Consider the following 20,229-nt stretch of genomic DNA (forward strand, 5'->3'; position numbering starts at 1 on the left):
TCGCATATATGAAAAATTTAGTGGTCGTTTGTAATCACAAATTTATCATTTGCAGTAGTCATTTATCTTGTTTTGATAGTTTCACATTCATTATGTAAATCACTGATTTAGTAGTTTATATTCATTTCATTTACTTTTATTAATAATCATTATAAACAACTAATTTAGTAGTTGTATATTCATTTTATTTGTGTTCATTATTAATTACTATAAAACTACTAATTTAGTAGTTTTATATTCATTTTATTTGTGTTCATTTTTAATCAACGCAAATGAATTAGTATGATTTTGCAACTATATTAAACAAATACCATACAATATTCATGCTCATCTAATATGAAAACACGTGAATCATGCAGTCTCATAAGTTGATAACAACACACAAAAAATATCAAAGAAAATCATAAATATTTTGAACCAAAATTTTTATTATATGAAAAACCAAGTATTACAATATGAGTTTCCAACTAAATATTCATTGGGCTACAATTTACATATGAAATATTGTTTAATCACTTCAAAGCATTCCAACTATGTTTTCAATACATTGTACATGTCTTTCCACCTTTCAAATCATTCAATAGTTTGCCTCTAAAAATTGTGTAACTAATAGCATCCACTAATCGAGAGTCATGCTAAAGACTAGAAGCTCCATTCTTTGGATAGTCCAGGGCTGGAAGTTGAATCCAAGGTCTTTGATCTGCAACCAATAGCTATTCATTTAAATATTAATAATATGACCTCATCTTTTTTAATTAAAATATTTATTAAAACTCTTATCAATATTTGCAATATAATGAGATTAGAACTTCCTTTACAGCACATGGAAAAGTTCACAAAAGCACTAAATACAATGGCCCCACTTAAACACTTTCTAATGGTTCTCCACAATAAAAATTAAAAAACGTTGGGATCTACAAACTCATGCTTGAAGTAGGACTTCATACACTTCATAACAACATTTTATAAAAATATTGATATTTCAGTGAAATGTTCAATCAAAGTATTTAAAACAATTAAATAAGTTCCTTTTTGACATGACCAAAACAAAAAAGATTAGACAGCTTATCACCAAAAATGCCAAGCTCCGCACCATAAAAGTATTGTGTAGAATTCTTGCCATGAGAAATAAAAAGGTCAAATCCCACTGCATGGTCACATTTGAAGCAATAATTAGACACAAATAACTAAACCAAAGATTTTGAAATGCACATACACGTCTGATATAAGCATGCATCTTACAACTTGTAGCTAGAAACTCAGTTTACTTTTAAAAGCTACGCAGTACAATTGCCTTATGTACAACAAATGCATATTATTTTTATCTAACTGTTGACACTGTTGAATACATAAAAACACATTTCTACTTCATTTTTATTTATGTTTTTAGCTTATTTTACAGATCCTTCGTAATTTTGTCTTAGAGATTGTCCATTCTATATTTTAACCAGGTACAACATAAAATCAGGATTAACAAAAATATGCTTCAACCAAAAACAACAACAAAACCATACAATCTTCAAATGCTACATGCAAAATCTACGAAGTCAAGGCCAAAGGGAATTTCCAAACCTTTTTTTGAAAGTTAAAGGCAACACAATTTAAGATACCAAATGTGCAAACTTGTAACAATAGAAAGAAACCAAAGTATTTGAAACCCGAGTCCAAGTCCTTCTGGGGAAAAGGAAAATTATCCTCTACATGAAAGGGAGGGACCTCAAGAAATTCATAATCTAGAAGGCATATTTTTCATGATTAATCTCCATGCTTGAGGCAGGTAGGTTTTGGGGCCTGAAAAACCATGGATCTAGCTATTTCATTTTCATTTTACTTAACATAAGCTTTGTGCACATGTGCTGGTATTTAGTGGGCATCCTCTATGGTGGAACATGTCTTGCAACCTAATTTTTCTCCATGATCCCAGACAATTTCGCCAAAAGGTCTCTTCTCATAGGGGCATTGACTTTCTCTTTATTTTGATGGGCATTAGAGGCACCAAAATCCATAAAGCATGAGAGGAAAGGAAGATGAAGTTTAACCCTCAACATTTTCTATTGGGATTCTATCTCGGCTATTTAAAATGAGGGCCAAAACTTCCCCTGTCTAAAGAAAATGGAGTCTTCAGATTTCAGAAATAGTGAATCTCATTCTCAAATTCCAATCATCATATGTTGTTAGAACATGTTAAGAACTGCACAAATAGGATTTAATATGTCGTTTCATGGATATATGGCCTTCAACAGAAACAATAGTGAAATGGATAAAGAAAAACATGAAAGTTCATAATGGTGGGTTATCAAACAATTGCCACATAGTTGCTTCTTGGTGTTTTTTGGACCCAAGAGAGAGGTGGGGTCTTTAAAGGCGGTCTTTGAATATGGAAATAGCCAAACTGTTTATGAACCACTAGACTGTCTGGTTCAACCCTCTCAAAGGCTCTCCTTCAGATCTGGAATGTGTACTTCAAGCTTTGCATTCCCAATTTTGGTGAGCTTAAATATTGAACAAGTAAAGAATACCATGTGAACCTTTCTGATGGCCTAGGAAGAGGCAATAAAAATCACAAACATAAACAATGACCAGACTACAAATTCTAGACTATTCATGGGTACAATATCTAGACAGTAAGAACATTCCTTTCAAGTGTATGGGGTCTAGAAACTATTTTGAGTATGGACAACTTGCTTGTTTATGCACAATATTCCAAAAGTCAGCAAGCTCAAGCTTTAGAGAAACCACATCCTAAAACCGTATTTTTGGCAAAGGCATGGTGGTCAGGAAACCAGAAGCATATGTCAATATATTATTGGACTCTTATAAAATGGACAGTCCAAAGGCCTTGTTCAGTTGACTTCAATCTATTTTAAGCCCTGATCGATGCCAAGCAAGAATATAAGTCATAGGACTCATTAAGGATGCACCCATAAGCGAAACTCATATATAATAATTATCAAAATAAACAGAAAATTTTTATGATAATCAAATAACAGTTCCATGAATACAATAATCAACATCTGCACCACAATTCGTATTAACATGAGAAACTAGTATGTGACAAGAATCACTTGAATCTGAAAGCTCTGCAGATGAACTCACAACTTGTTTTTCTTCATAATATCTAGCAGCTATTTCTATAAACTGAGGAAAAACCTGTCAGAAGTAAACCATGCAGCGAATTTACTTAGTAAATATTCCTTAGGTGCAATGACTACTTATGAAACAAACTTTCCCCCTCACATCTAAATGTAAATATTCACCTCCGTATATTCAACTTCATACTTGGAAAGCTCAATACGTTTAGTAAAAATTTTGGCCTCCTCACAGATTTTATCTGATGCTTCAGAAAAGGGTCCATCACAAACAACTTCTATTGTATAACTTGCACTTTTAAAGAAGTTATCACCTTGAAAAGAAAAAAATTACACCAATTACCATAAAATTACAGCCAAATTGTTTGATCTTTACCTGTATTAATAGTTAGGGAACAATATTTTTATTAGGTAGATATTAAAACTCCCCTAACTTATGTTCCATATTTATTCTTGATGCACAAGTGAAAAAGTGGAAATCAACTCAAAATGGAGTATTGAATTTCAACAAATATAAAGTTTCTGACCATAAACAACAAAGACATGTGTGCCAACCTTTAGCTCAGTCAATTCACACGGCTGAAATTTTGTAGCAAGAAGCTCCATGGGATTGATATCCCTATTGTCTCAAAGTGTTTATTCTCCTACCAATTCATTCAAAAACCCAACATCACACTCATCAACACTGAAATATCCATCTCTGTTTTTCACCAACTATTGATCATGACCCATAATATGTTGCTCCCATCCACTAGAAGCAGATAGAGGTTCCATTCCACTATTGGGTCTTCCTTCCACATGCTAAGGAAATGCAAATTTAGACTTGCTATTGGGAAAACTGACATCAACGCTTTGACACATCTTGTCAAAAGCTAGTTGCACGCTTTCCATTACACCCTCAGATTTGGAAGCACGTGGATAATCATGGCCAGTCAAACATCCTGATAAAAAACCCTCAGACTCTTACAAAGCATCTTGTCCAAAATCTGGTGTAATGTCTCAGGAAGCCTCAAATGCCAGTATTTCCTTTTCTCATCACCAAAGGTACTAAAGGTTGTTGACTTGGTTCTATTTAAGACAACTTCCAACTTTAATACATCTGTGTTGTTTGCACTTCTAGGTGCATCTCTAAGTGTTGAGGGAATAAATCCTGCTGCATTTGGATTGTAGGAGGACTATTTAGTAGTTCACATTCCTTCTATGGAAATAGTGAAGGCACTTGTTTGCAAGGAATTCATCTTCAAATACATATCTTTGTGGAGTTCCACAAACCAATAATTTCATAAGTTTATGCTTACAGGATACTCATCCCTCCAAGCATGCTTTTGTGGCCCTTCAACATCTGCCTTAATGATTCAAGTTCCACAACTGCCATGCGCTACCAGACAAAAGAAAAGAAGACAGACTGTAAGAAATCAATAAACCTGTTACAAATGTGTAACTATCATGATTTTTTGTATGAATAAAAGAACTTTTAGCCACTACATCAAGGCAAAATCATAGAAAGTTTACTGAATGTGTGACACAAGGGAGCACAATTTCTAGAGAACAAGGAGCACTATTTCTTAAAAGATGATAGGAATACCAATTGGATCACAAAAAGAGATGATAAGACCACAGAGACTACAATGGTGGCCAATGATTGATACCACCTCAATACACCATACTCCTGAACCTATCAGAAGTCATTTGGTAAGGTCCTTGTGTGGCAGCAGCGTCTTAAATCCACTCTTATTGTAAGCCTCAGATGTAGCATTATTATATAAATAATTAAATTCCTTTTTATAGTAACAGAAGTTATCATCCAACGACTCGACATTCTGTCACCTCCATCATCATCCATGAATAGATAAATTGATGGCACACAAGTTAGACCTTGCAATGTCTCAACAACTCAAAGACTAACAGTCAACTCACCACATGGCAAACTAAAAATAATATAAAATATTCTGAATTTGACAATAACAATAGAGATAATAGCGGTCTAGCACTAAGAAAGCCAAGGAGATGTGCCAAAAATGGAAGAAAATTATCATGATATTTCAATTGATCTGCAGAACCCTTATGATAAAATTGTTTCCCAAAAAGATAGAGAAGATACAAAGAACATACTACTAAAAAAGCTTTGTGCCCATAATTTAAAGAAGACGGCAATGACAGCCACATATATGAAGCCACCAGTGAAGAAACTGACCTATAATTGGATAAAAACCAATTTAAATATTTTCTACAGCAAAGTACGAGGTCATATATCATGAATTTTGAAGGAAATCCCCTTTATGACAGTTATGATCAAGAGGAAATACAAGGAGAGTGTTCCCCTCATTTTGTTGATGGCAATGATCATTTTCCATATCCTCAAGAAAATGTTCTAGATGTTGATCCACACAGCAAGTGATGCAATTTTGGCAAAGGAAAGCACTAAAGAAGCAGAAATTCATATTGCGACATGTGAAAAATATGAAGTATGTGGAATTATTCTTGTTGTCCTCGAAGAACAAATGTATAGAAGATATTCTAGGGAGAATTTTGAAGGAAGCCAAGGAGTTTTTTCAACTTTAGACAACAACGGTCCTTAGAGTTTTTTCAACATTAGAAAAGAACAGTCCTAGAAATTTGACAACTCATCTTGGAAACTCGACAGTGAAAAAGGTATGGAATTGCAAATTTGAATTTTCATAGGTGAATACTTATATGGATGAAAGATGGCTCCTTGGGATTTACACATATTGTTTCCCGTATTGGATATTGATAATATCCCAGGATACCCAATAAGCCTTCCTCGGAATTATATGAGAAGCTTGCAACATTTGATGGTGCCTCTTTGGCGATCATCCCACATGTATTGGCCTTTATGAGGCATATTTCAAAATTTGAGAAAAGACACAAAGATGTCATGATGACATTATTTACCATTTCCTTGGGACAAGGGGATTGCAACTAGCTCAAGCACTCTTGCAGCCCAAAGAGCATACCTTGTCTCAAAGCTCGGGTTCAAAGCTTTCTCAAGCATGGATGCCCAACATTGCATAAATTTGAAGATATATATCAGCACTTGTTGGAAACCCTACAGCAAGAAGTTCTCATTTCCCTTTTGAAGGAGATAAAGGAATTCATGAAGATCATGATGAATATTTCTTAGAGGAAGAAGACCCTATGGTGCTATGTGATGAACACGAAGTTGATGGAGGAATGATTAAGAAGGGTATTCCAATAATGGAAGAAAGGGTTCCTTTTTAATCCTTTATGATAATGGTGTAAAACTCAAGCCTCATGAAGAAGGCCAAGGAGATGTGCCAAAAATGGAATAAAATTATCATGATATTTCAATTGATCTGCAAAACCCTGATGATAAAATTGTTCCCCAAAAATATAGAGAAGATACAGATAACATGCTACTAAAAAAACATTGTGCCCAAAATTTGAAGAAGACAGCAATGGCAACCACATATATGAAGCCATCAATGAAGAAACTGACCTATACATGGGTAAAAAAGAATTTAAATATTTTCTACAACGAAGTATGAGGTCATATATCATGAATTTTGAAGGAAATCCCCTTTATGATAGATATGATCATGAGGAAATACAAGGAGAGTGTTCCCCTAAATTTGTTGATGGTAATGATCCTTTTCCATATCCTCAAGAAAATGTTCTAGATGTTGATCCACGCAGCAGGTGATGCAATTTTGGCAAATAAAAGCACTAAAGAAGAAGAAATTCATATTGGAGCATGTGAAAAAGATGAAGTATGTGGCATCGTTCTTGCTATCCTTGAAGAACAAATGTATGGAGGATATTCTAAGGATAATTTTGAAGGAAGCCAAGGGGTTTTTTCAACTTTAGACAATAATAGCCCTTATAGTTTTTTCAACTTTAGACAACCAACGTGCAAGGAATTGGATAGCTCATCTTGGAAACTCGATTGTGAAAAATGAATGGAATTGCAAATTTGAATTTTCATAGTTGAAGACTTCCATGGATGAAAGATGGCTCCATGGATTTACACATATTGTTTCCTGTATTGGATATTGAAAATATCCCAGGATACCCAATAAGACTTCTTCGGAATTATATGAGAAGCTTGCAATATTTGATGGTGCCTCTTTGGATATCATCCCACATGTATTGGCCTTTATTAGGCATATTTCAAAATTTGAGAAAAGACACAAAGATGTCATGATGACATTATTTACCCTTTCCTTGGGACAAGGGAATTGTAGCTGGCTCAAACACTCTTGCAACCCAAAGAGCATACCTTGTCTAAAATCTCAGGTTCAAAGCTTTCTCAAGCATGGACACCTAAGATTGCAGAAATTTGAAGATATATATCAGCACTTGTTGGCAACCCTACAGCAAGATGGTTGCATTTCCATTTTGAAGGAGATAAGGGCATTCATGAACATCATTATGAAGCATTCTTAGAGGAAGAGGACCCGATTGTGTTATGTGATGAACGTAAAGTTGATGGAGGAATCCTTAAGAAGGGTATTCCAGTCATGGTAGAAAGGGTTCCTTTTGAATCCATTATGATAATGTTACAAAACTCAAGCCTCATGAAGAAGGCCAAGGAGATGTACCAAAAATGGAAGAAAATTATCATGATATTTCAATTGATCTGCAAAACCCTGATGATAAAATTATTGCCCAAAAAGATAGAGAAGATACAGAGAAAATGATAATAAAAATGCTTTGAGCCCAGAATTTGAAGAAGACAGCAATGACAGCCACATATATGAAGCCATCAGTGAAGAAAGTGACATATACTTGGGTAAAGAAGAATTTAAATATTTTCTACAGTGAAGTATAAGGTCATATATTTGGAATTTTTAAGGAAATCCCCTTTATGACAGTTATGATCATGAGGAAATACAAGGAGAGTTTTCCCCTGATTTTGTTGATGGCAATGATCCTTTTCCATATCCTCAAGAAAATGTTCCAGATGTTGATCCACGCAGCAGGTGATGCAATTTTGGCAAAGGAAAGCACTAAAGAAGAAGAAATTCATATTGCGAGATGTGAAAGAGATGAAGTATGTGGAATCATTCTTACTGTCCTTAAAGAACAAATGTGTGGATGATATTCTAGGGAGAATTTTAAGGGAAGCCAAGGAATTTTTTCAACTTTAGACAACAACAACCCTTAGAGTTTTTTCAACTTTAGACAACAACAATCCAAGGAATTTGACAGCTCATCTTGGAAACTCGATTGCGAAAAAGGCATGGAATTGCATATTTGAATTTTCATAGTTGAAGACTTCCATGGATGAAAGACATCTCCTTGGGATTTACACATATTGTTTCTTGTATTGGATATTTAGAATATCCTATGATACCCAATAAGAATTTTTCGGAATTATATGAGAAGCTTACAACATTTGATGGTGCCTCTTTGGCTATCGTCCCACATGTATTGGCCTTTATGAGGCATATTTAAAAATTTGAGAAAATACACAAATATGTCACGATGACATTAATTACCCTTTCCTTGGGACAAGGGGATTGTAGATGGATCAAGCACTCTTGTAGCCCAATATCACACCTTGTCTCAAAGCTCAGGTTCAGAGATTTCGCAAGCATGGACGCCCAAGATTACAGAATTTGAATATAAATATATTATATATCAGCACTTGTTGGAAACCCTACAGCAAGAAGGTCTCATTACCCTTTGGAAGGAGATAAAGGCATTCATGAAGATCATGATGAAGCTTTCTTAGAGGAAGAATACCATATGGTGCTATGTGATGAACATGAAGTTGATGGAGGAATCATTAAGAAGCGTATTCCAGTCAGGGTAGAAAGGGTTCCTTTTGAATCCTTTATGATAATGGTGTAAAACTCAAGCCTCATGAAGAAGGCCAAGGAGATGTGCCAAAAATGGAAGAAAATTATCATGATATTTCAATTGATTTGCAAAACCCTGATGATAAAATTGTTCCCCAAAAGGATAGAGAAGATATAGAGAACATGCTACTAAAAACATTTTGTGCCCAGAATTTGAACAAGACAAAAATGACAGCCACATATATGAAGACATCAGTGAAGAAAATGACCTATACTTCGGTAAAAAAGAATTTAAATATTTTCCACAGCAAATTATGAGGTCATATATCATGAATTTTGAAGGAAATCCCATTTATCATAGTTATGATCATGAGGAAATACAAGGAGAGTGTTCCCCTGATTTTGTTGATGTCAATGATCCTTTTCCATATCCTCAAGAAAATGTTCCAGATGTTGATCCACGTAGCAGGTGATGAAATTTTGGCTAAGGAAAGCACTAAAGAAGAAGAAATTCATATTGCGGCATTTGAAAAAAGATGAAGTATGTGGCATCATTCTTACTGTCCTTGAAGAACAAATATATGGAGGATATTCTAGCAATAATTTTGAAGGAATCCAAGGAGATGTTCCAGATTTCCAACAATAGGTATTTGTTCCAAATTGTAGAGGATCCCCATACGTGGAGGAAACTGATCTGCAAAACTATATATTTAGTAGAGAAAGGATCAATGATGAGGTTTCCAACAAAAAAAGTGACCCAGATCTCGATGTGCATAACAAATATTGCAACAACCTAGAGCCTAGTTTTCCATAGAGGCTATCAATAGATTATTGCACTAAACATCCAAACTATTGCTACCAACTATTGCATTCTTGCTTATGTGGTCAATTGTGGGGCTAAGTGTTCCATACATCTGAACCCAAGGGTTAACTCAACTAATAGTCACCATTGTTGGTAGGCATTTAGTGAGTTCCATGCCACTAGATGTCCAGTTCTAATCCCCCCTTAAATTAGAGGCACTAGTCTACACATTCATGTTTAATAAGGATGTCATCCACAAAGGTGTGCAAACATTGTTGTTTCCCCACGAGGTTTTCTTCATGGGAGAAAAAATGTGTATCAAGGAATTAAAAATGTCAAAGTAACTCACTAAACATTAAACACTTAACATCTCAAAGGGGCTCACCTATAATTGTTTTAGAGCTACGAGGATAATAATCAAAACATTGTAGCTTGCTGACATTATAAAACTTCCACCCTGTCCATGTACTTTTTTCCAACCATGAAAAGAATACAATGCAAATAGAGGAATGAATAATCTGATTTGCATAGAAGGGAACCCATATTACTTAAATGTTTTAAGAAGCCTCAACTTTATTTTAGAGGTGCATCGTTGAAGAATATAATAACCTATTACAAAACAAAATCATATTGAAAATAAAACATTAATGACAAAAAAGGAGGATGATGTCAACTACCTTAAGGATGTCCCACAACTTATGGGTGTCTATGAATTAATAAATACATGCCTGACTTTGCCGATTATCTAAAAACCAACTTGGGTGGCATTTTGAATCGTTATGGGGCTGGGAAAAGGCTATATCTGTGTTGTATTTGGCTATGAAGAACCAGCATATGGAATTGTACTTAATGGCACTTGGATTTTTGCAGGTGGTGCTGCTTATGTCCAATGCTAGTGCAAAGATTTTCGCTAGAATATGCATCACAACATTTCACACTTGCGAGGACATTGCCATGCAATGATGCAAATATAGATAAAATCAAATCCATAGGTTGTTTGTTAGTGGGGGATAATTGACAGGGCTGGTCTATGAGACCTAGTGCTTTTGTTTGTGTTCCAACAGATCTCTCACACAATTTACCATCAGAAATTCAGTTACATCTACCAGGGTTAGTACGTGTTCAAATGTGATTTACCTTAATCTTTTGAATCCATGTTTACCTGTTATTTGCCTAATCATTTGATCAAAGATTATTCATTGATGCAACCTTCATGCCAAATAAGCCAGAAGGTTTCCCAACAATGCATGAGGTTCACAACCGACAACTTCTCCATTCAGCTCCAGCCTTAGCATAGTCATCATAGGGACGATGGGTGGACCATGATTGGGTGAAGGAAAAGGAATCAGAGCCAATCCTGTGGGGAAGTCAATGGGCTGCTATGCTTGAAACCTGGAATCCAGATAAAGTATGGTCTTTTGGTTCAACACCAAACTCACAACCCACATGACAAAGTTGCTCTTCTTCCCTATAAACATAGTAGGTTGACAAACTCAAATGATCTTTCTCCCACAATGGAACTTGAACATGAAGTCTTGTATACACGTTTTCAACTACATGAACTTTCACAACAATGGATCTTTGCTTGCAATCTATACACATTTCATCCATTTCCTCCCCTAGCAATGTTTAGGATGACTTAGCGAATACAAGATGTGCACACATTTGCAATCTATTTGAAGCATTGAGCGGGATGTTTTGTTCTTATAAGAAATTGAGATTTTTGGTTTTAGTCTTTGGTCACTATTAGAGTTGTTGGCAGGGGGAGCATTGAAGCATTTTTCATAAGAATAGTCATGGACAAGGAGGGGTAGTGTGTGGCCTTAGCTCTCTGGATGCCCTCTCCTATTCTAGATAATGGCCAGAATTTGCTTGATAATGCAGTTGGTGAGATTCAAGTGGTGCAACTTTTGTCATTGTGGACAAAATTCAAAACCCTAGGCCCAACAATCCAACTCTTATTTTCCAAGATAATGGAGGTGAAATGGATCCTGATTACATGCAGCAATGTATGAGAGTGTCATGAGATTAGGTAGTGATGTGATTGCCTACAGTTTCTTTTCTCGTGGCATCCCTCCTGCATAGAATATTGAGCCCCCTTCTCACACATTTTTGAGGTAGATGCAGTAAAAGATCAAAAGGTAGGACTGTTGTAGCACTATTTCAGACTTGTTCTGATTTCCCGAACCAAGCCAGAACTGCGCTAAAAATGAACAGAAGTGCAACCCAATTCTGAAATATAACACCTCAGCAAATGGAGATGAACAAAGGTTATGTATATGTGTGCGTAGCTGTGAACTAGATTTGTGATGGGGCTGACCTCAAATATGAGCTTGGATAGTTGAGCCGACCTGTGGTGTAAAGGCTGAGCCGACCCTTGTATAAGTTGAGAATTTTGTTACACTTGTGATCAATTTGAAGGGAAAAAGTTATCCTTTTGCAGAAGTGTTATTACTGTGTTGGGAGATGATGCAAGACTTTGGAACCCTTGCATGTTGTGTTGAAAGTCCTTATGTCCACATGAGAAGAAAGAATGGGGTTCTGCTTTGGTAGATGTGTCACTGGATGACATGCAGGCTCACTGATGACTCATGAGTTTGGAGGTCGACATGGCCACCCATGGAAGGCATTTTAGATTTGGTTTTGCATGACTTATGAAGTAATCTTGAAGGGTTTTTGGAGGATGGATGTTGCTATGTTGAAGGACCTTTGGAGGCTGGATGCTTTTGCATTGGAACCCCTAATTTTCCCCTTCATTGGAATTAATGTCATTGTTGGGGATTTTCCCCATAGTGTTGTGTATATGGCTTGAAAAGCCCCTATTTTGTATTTTGCTATATTATTTAATTGTACAAGAGGGATTTTTTTCCCCTACATAGACTAGAATAGGGAATTTAGCTTAGAAATTAATATTTTAATTGTAAAAGAAGCTGAGCACCTCCTGTATATACTATAAATAGTGGTGCATTTCTCATTTTCTCATGGTGGGATTGGAGGAGAAATTTCTTAGTAAGTATGAAATTTCTGAATCTTTCTCTTGTTTTTTTTAATTTTGGATATGGATGGATGAGTTGAGTGGCTTCTTAAGGAGTTTGTGTTAATGTGGATAGTTCTCTCTTTTTGATGGATATTGGTAGATCTTGATGAGGAAAGCCTTGTTGATATGGATAGATTTCTTTTCATGGATGATTACTGGTTAATTTTGATGGATGCATGACAAATTGAGTAATCTATCTTTCTTTATCCTGTTCAAGTTTATGGATAAAGGTTTTTGAATATTCACCATATTTTTGCTGGTACTTTTAATTTATTATCTTCCTTGGGGAAAAATTTCATCAAGTTCTTTTGAGGTGACTTAAGTGAAGCTCCCTCCCTTATCTATCCTTGAAAATTATAAGGTGCCTATCCCAAGCCTCTAGGGTACACAAGTTAGTTTGCTCTATTCTTTGAACCTACATCCATCCAATTCTCTGTAATTGTGGTGGGCCAAGGGTAATTTTTTTTTGAAAGGAATCAAAAAGTGCTTTGTAAGCCGAGTTTGCAATTGCTGTAGCAGCCAGAGTCACTACAAGTTCTCCTGGAGATGAATGATCCAAGCTACTCCTAGACACCCTATTGTTTGAGCAATTACATGCTACTGAAGAGTTTTTGTTCCCATATTCAAACTGAAAGAGAAATTTTCCATAAGCATCTATGATTGTCCCACCATAGCAGATCATCAGATCAAGTAGAAAGACCATTCATTCCCATCTTAAAAGGTGTTCCTGGTTCTTATATTCCCATCTTCTGACTGAAAAGACATTATCTAGAATAGATAGAATGAATAAATTCCTCGCAGGGATTTAATTCAAAAACATAGGATGATTTAACAAGTCCACAAATTCCAGGCAAATCATCTTTCATTTGTGGATCCAAAGGAGGAGAACCATTGAATGGAAGACGTGAAGAAAGCTTTTAAAGCCAATCTTTAAGAAATGTTTTCCTCTCTTGAAATATTTGAAGCCCTTAGAAGCCAAGCTATTGAACTACTTTCTTATCAGATCTTAAATTTCCACTGCCAACCATTAGAAAAAAAGGAACTTGAAGAAGAAATAGACTTGGTAACATTTCCCTGCACTCGAATTAGATTGTTCTCCACTTGGGAAATAATGGAATTATCATATCTTCCTCCCCTCACATGCTTCATAAGCCACCTAAAAATTTCAGTAAGTTCATTTCCCATCTCTTTTGTAAATATCTTTCTCCAAGAAATAGAGTGAGCAAGAAGAAAATCATCCAAACCTGCACTAAAACCATCCAAGGATAAAAATTCAATCAAAAAACCCTCAACTGAATTCAAGCACTTCACTGCCATTCCTGGACCTTTGCACTTAACAATTGCATTAAAAAATTGAGTCAAAGAACTCAGCAATTATGTTTTATTACCATTGAGTAATAGTATTTCACTATTGCTTCTGAGAAGCCCATTCTCCTCATAGTTCAATTCTGGAGGTAAAGCCATCTGAAGAAGTTGGCTAGTTGTCCAAGATGTCCTTCCATCATGCACTTTAGTGACTGCTGGTTTAGGCAAGGCTCCAGAAGTCCACATTGATAGCTGATTCGGCATGGTTTTATCCAGCTTATATTTGATGGATAGAAGCTTGGCAGCCAACAATGTATCAACACTCAGTGCTATGTTTGCATCTCCAAATTATGAACTAAACATTTTTTGGGCCACACTTAGAATCTCATAAAGATCAGATTGAGATTCTAAAGATTGCGGATAAAAAACATGAAGACAATCCCCATCAAAATATGCATCAAGTGGACAAAATATGAAAGGGTTAATAATCACTGTAGAGATTGGATGTACGTATGATTTTAATAGCTGTAATGAATGTTTGTGGACACTTGGAGGATGATTAATGAAAACAAAATCCCCATCATGAAGTCCACAGTTAACCACTTCACCAATTTCAACTTTCTTCATTGTCAATAATTACCTCCTTTGCAACATAGGTTCTACATTGTCCTTTGTCTACAATTTTCTGCAATTTTTCCCTATTGTAAACATTTACACGCTCCACAAATGTTACTGTCCTGGCTATCTCTCCAGTTATACCAATTTCATTTATCCTTCTATATGCATCTCTAGTGACAACACATCGAGATGCTAGATTACAACTATTACTAACAAAAATACTACACGTTTTGTCGAACCACATATTTGAATCTAATTTTTTACTTTTTGCATTTCCAAGAAAGTTGATTGTTGGCAATTTTCTTCCAGGTATCTGATAAAGATGTAGTAGAATTTCAAAATACAAAATATTGTAGAAAATATCAATATGTATATCTATCCAAAAGACTTTTTCAAGTTTCTACTACAAAGTTGTCGTTGTCCATGTACTTTTTTACAACCATGAAAAGAATACAATGCAAATATAGGAATGAATAAACTGATTTACATAGAAGGGAACCCATATTACTTAAACGTTTTGAGAAGCCTCAATGGTATCTTAGAGATGCATCGTTGAAGAAGATAACAACCTCTTACAAAACAAAATCATACTGAAAATAAAACATTAATGACAGAAAAGGAGGATGATCTCAACTACCTTAAGGATGTCCCAAGGGGAAATTTTTTTTGAAATGAATCAACAAGTGCTTTGTAAGCCGAGTTTGCAATTGTTGTAGAAGCCATAGTCCCTACATGTTCTCCTGGAGATGAATGATCCAAGCTACTCCTAGACTCCCTCTTGTTTTAGGAATTACATGCTACTGAAGAGTTTTTGTTCCCATATTCAAACTGAAAGAGAAATATTCCATAAGTATCTATGACTGTCCCACCATAGCAGATCATCAGATCAAGTAGAAAGACCATACATTCCCATCTTAAAAGGTGTTCGTGGTTCTTTTATTCCCATCTTCTGACAGAAAATACCTTCTCTAGAATAGATAGAATGAATAAATTCCTCGCAGGCATTTAATTCAAAAACATAGGATGATTTAACAAGTCCACAAACTTCAGGCAAATCATATTTCTTGTGTGGATCCAAAGGAGAAGAACCATTGAATGGAAGACGTGAAGAAAGCCTTTTAAGCCAATGTCTAGGAAAAGTTTTCCTCTCTTCAAATATTTGAAGCCCTAAGAAGCCAAGCTATTGAACAACTTTCTTAGCAGATCTTACATTTCCACTGCCAACCATCTGAAGAAAGGAACTTGAAGAAGAAATAGGCTTGGTAACATTTTCCTTCACTTGAAGTAGATTCTTCTCCACTTGGGAAATAATGGAATTATCATATCTTCTTCCCCTCACATGCCTCATAAGCCGCCTAGAAATTTCAGTAAGTTCATTTCCTAGCTCTTCTGTAAATATCTTTCTCCGAAAATAGAGTGAACAAGAACCAAATCATCCAAACCTGCACTAAAACCATCTAAGGATAAAAATTCAATCAAAAAACCTTCAACTAAATTCAAGCACTTCACTGCCGCTCCTGGACCTTTGCACTTAACAATTGCATTAAAAAATTGAGTCAAAGAACTCAGCAGTTACGTTTTATTACTATTGAATAATAGTATTTCTCTATTGCTTGTGAGAAGCCCATTCTCCTCACAATTCAATTCCGGAGGTAAATCCATCCGAAGACGTTGGATATTTATCCAAGATGTCCCTCCATCATGCACTTTAGTGACTGCTGGTTCAGGCAAGGTTCTAGAAGTCCACATTGATAGTTGATTGAGTGTGGTTTTATCCAGCATATATTTGATGGATAGAAGCTTGGCAGCCAACAATGTATCAACACTCACTGCTATGTTTGCCTCTCGACATTATGAACTAAACATTTTTTGGGCCACACTTAGAATCTGAGAAAGCTCAACTTGACATTCTAAAGATTGGGGATAAAGAAACATGAACGCAATCCCCATCAAAATCTGCACCTAGTGGCCAACATATGAAAGGGTTAATAATCACTCTAGAGCTCGGATGTACGTATGATTTTAATGGCTGTAATGAATATTTGTGGACACTTGGAGGATGATTAATGAAAACAAAATCCCCATCATGAAGTCCACGGTTAACCACTTCACCAATTTCAGCTTTCTTCATTGTCAATAATTACCTCCTTTGCAACATAGGTTCTACATTGTCCTTTGTCTACAAATTTCTGCAATTTTTCCCTATTGTAAATATTTACACAGTCCACAAATGTTACTGTCCTGGCTATCTCTATAGTTATACCAATTTCATTTGTCCTTCTATATGCATCTCCAGTGACAAGACATCGAGATGATAGATTACAACTCTTACTAATTGAATCTAATTTTTTACTTTTTGCATTTCGAGGTATCTGATAAAGATGTAGTAGAGTTTCAAAATACAAAATATTGTAAAAAATATCAAGATGTATATCTATCCATAAGACGTTTTCAAGTTTCTACGACAAAGTTGTCCCTGTCCATGTACTTTTTGCCAACCATGAAAAGAATGCAATGCAAATGGAGGAATGAATAATCTGATTTACATAGAGGGAACCCATATTACTTAAATGTTTTTAGAAGCCTCGATGGTGTCTTAGAGGTGCATCGTTGAATAATATAACAACTTCTTACAAAACGAAATCATACTGAAAATAAAACATTAATGACAGAAAAGGAGGATGATCTCAACTACCTTAAGGATGTCCCAATGGGAATTTTTTTTGAAAGGAATCAACAAGTGCTTTGTAAGCTGAGTTTGCAATTGCTGTAGCAGCCAGAGTCCCTACGCATTCTGCTAGAGATGAATGATCCAAGCTACTCCTAGACTCCCTCTTGTTTAAGGAATTACATGCCACTGAAGAGTTTTTGTTGCCATATTCAAACTAAAAGAGAAATTTTCCATAAGCATCTATGACTATCCCACCATAGCAGATCATCAGATCAAGTAGAAAGACCATTCATTCCCTTCTTAAAGGTGTTCCTGGTTCTTTTATTCCCATCTTCTAACAGAAAAGACCACCTCTACAATAGATAGAATGAATAAATTCCTCGTAGGGATTTAATTCAAAAACATACGACGATTTAACAAGTCCACAAAGTTCAGGCGAATCATCTTTCTTGTGTGGATCCAAAGGAGGAGAACCATTCGATGGAAGACGTGAAGAAATATTTTTAAGCCAATCTCTAGGAAAAGTTTTCCTCTCTTAAAATATTTGAAGCCCTACGAAGCCAAGCTATTGAACTACTTTCTTAGCAGATCTTACATTTCCACTGCCAACCATCAAGAAAAAAGGAACCTAAAGAAGAAATAGGCTTGGTTACATTTTCCTGCACTCGAAGTAGATTCTTCTCCACTTGGGAAATAATGGAATTATCATATCTTCCTCCCCTCACATGCTTCATAAGCCGCCCAGAAATTTCAGTAAGTTCATTTCCTAGTTCTTCCGTAAATATATTTCTCCGAGAAACAGAGTGAGCAAGAACCAAATCATCCAAACCTCCACTAAAACCATCTAAGGATAAAAATTCAATCAAAAACCTTCAACTGAATTCAAGCACTTCACTGTCGCTCCTGGACCTTTCCACTTAACAATTTCAGTAAAAAATTGAGTCGAAAAACGCAGCAATTATGTTTTATTACCATTGAATAATAGTATTTCACTATTTCTTGTGAGAAGCCCATTCTCCTCACACTTCAATTCCGGAGGTAAATCCATCTGAAGAAGTTGGCTAGCTGTCCAAGATGTCCCTCCATCATGCACTTTAGTGACTGCTGATTCAGGCAAGGTTCCAGAAGTCCACATTGATAGCTGATTCACCGTGGTTTCATCCAGCATATATTTGATGGATACAAGCTTGGCAGCCAACAATGTATCAACACTCAGTGCTATGTTTGCCTCTCCACATTATGAAAATTTTGTGTTAAATCCTTGCCCATTTTGTGCCCTCCGTAGTGATTATCCATACAAGGATTTTGGGATTCTCCATATGGGTTTCAGTAGTTGTGAGAGTGTTGGAGTTCAAGGTAGAGGTTAAAACATAAAATTTCTCTTGCTTGAGGGTTAATTTCAACTAACCTCTGAAAAACTCGTCATCGGTGGAAAAATCCTCAATCATCATCGAAATCGATCTGGGGTTTTCCGAGTACGACCCCTTGACCTAAAGTTTGACAATGGGATTTAGCAGTAGGGATCATATTATCATTTGTGGGGGCGTCACCTTAGTATATCTAATCTTGGAATCATATCTACATTGCAGCACTGTAGATCTTCATGTATTGATCTAGGAAAAGTTGAGATCTTGGGCTCAATCCCTGTCGTAGGAAACCCCAGGTTCCCAGATCGATTCTGATATGTCAATGATATCTGGCTGGCATTTCATTTCATGCTATTGGTTAGAAATGGCTGGGTTTTCATATTCTCCTTCATCCTGGTCAAACCCAAGAGCGAATGACCAATGTTTCGATTCAAAATCTAGTTCAGGGAAGAACGTAGGAGCTCCATAGTCATCCATTAGACTGATTAATTGGAAAAAAAATGCAACGCACAGATTCAACATTTTATTGAAATGTACTTTGAATTTAATCATATTAGCGCCAAAAACTAGAGCTCGTGTTCCCTAGAAATGAACTTATGAACTTACGGGAATCCTATATCATAGAGGACTTTTGTATTTCTGATTTTTGTATTTCGGGATTCCGACTCTTTTTTTTTGGTTTCCTCTATGCCTTTCTTTTGCTTATCTCCTTAGATCTGTCCTGGCATATGTTTATATCTGTTTATGTCGTCAAGATCTGTCATGGCATATGTTTGTATCTGTTTTATGTCACAACTATCTCCGTTTTTTTGGTCCCAACTGGTGCTGGGGAGGTATGCTAATGTGTCCAGGGTATATGCTCTGTTCAGAGTCATCCTATGGATTATATTCCTCATATTTTGTATGAATGCTCTATTATACACACTCATTATAATACAATTCAGCGTTTATTTCTGAAAAAAAAAACTTAAGGGATGATGTAACAAGGCTCTCTATTGCAATTTATAAATGGATGATTACATAGAGACATTTTGTTGTTGATGTTGTAATCATCACCATTATGGTTTACAATTGGATTGCATTGGTATTTGTAAATAATATTATTTGTATTGGTTGCGCTTACCCCTTGGTAGTGTAGAATTTTTTAAACAATTGGTGTGCTTAGTGTTATGTGGGAGGTGAGAAAGAAGTTGGAATCTATGATTTGTTAATATTTTTCTTTTTCTCATTTATATTACCATATTAATAATCCAAAGCTTAGATTGGGTGCATTAATTTAAGTAATTGTATAATGAAAAATGATTATATGCATTGATTTAAGAAAGAGTAGTGGGAAAACCACTAAGTAATATAGTGAAAACTAAGTGATTTCAAAACTAATATATTGCAAAACAATTTTAGAAATACATATTATAATGTTATAAAATAAATATTCTATTAGAACGTAAAGACTAACACTTTGTTTGTGCGATACTAGTCTTTTATTATAAATGTTTTTATGAAAACCATTTAACCAATGAATGAGATGCATTGATTTTAGTGAAAATACAATCCATT

The 20,229-nt window shown here is 35.5% G+C and overlaps 1 protein-coding gene across 7 annotated transcripts; it reads right to left on the reverse strand.

Moving 5' to 3' along the window:
• Positions 1–397: 397 nt before the first annotated feature.
• Positions 398–19,362, reverse strand: LOC149206129 (DNA-directed RNA polymerase V subunit 1-like). Of its 7 annotated transcripts, none has more exons than XR_016252532.1 (3): positions 17,330–19,233; positions 1,094–1,147; positions 398–700 (listed from the first exon to the last, which is right to left on the reverse strand). XR_016252532.1 is itself a non-coding variant. In XM_089395324.1 (3 exons), exons 1-3 carry the CDS (start codon positions 18,471–18,473, stop codon positions 636–638), a joined length of 315 nt encoding a protein of 104 aa, XP_089251450.1. In that variant the 5' UTR covers positions 18,474–19,246; the 3' UTR covers positions 398–635. The 7 variants fall into 7 exon arrangements, 2 of the variants coding, with proteins under 2 accessions (XP_089251450.1, XP_089251449.1); XR_016252530.1 differs by having other exon boundaries at positions 1,073–1,147; XM_089395324.1 differs by having other exon boundaries at positions 18,278–19,246.
• Between the last annotated feature and the right edge of the window lie 867 nt (positions 19,363–20,229).

The sequence above is a fragment of the Pinus tabuliformis genome, chromosome 1_2 (assembly GCF_031772625.1).
Source record: "Pinus tabuliformis cultivar Carrire ecotype Pingquan chromosome 1_2, CPIR1, whole genome shotgun sequence".
Taxonomy (NCBI): Eukaryota; Viridiplantae; Streptophyta; class Pinopsida; order Pinales; family Pinaceae; genus Pinus; species Pinus tabuliformis.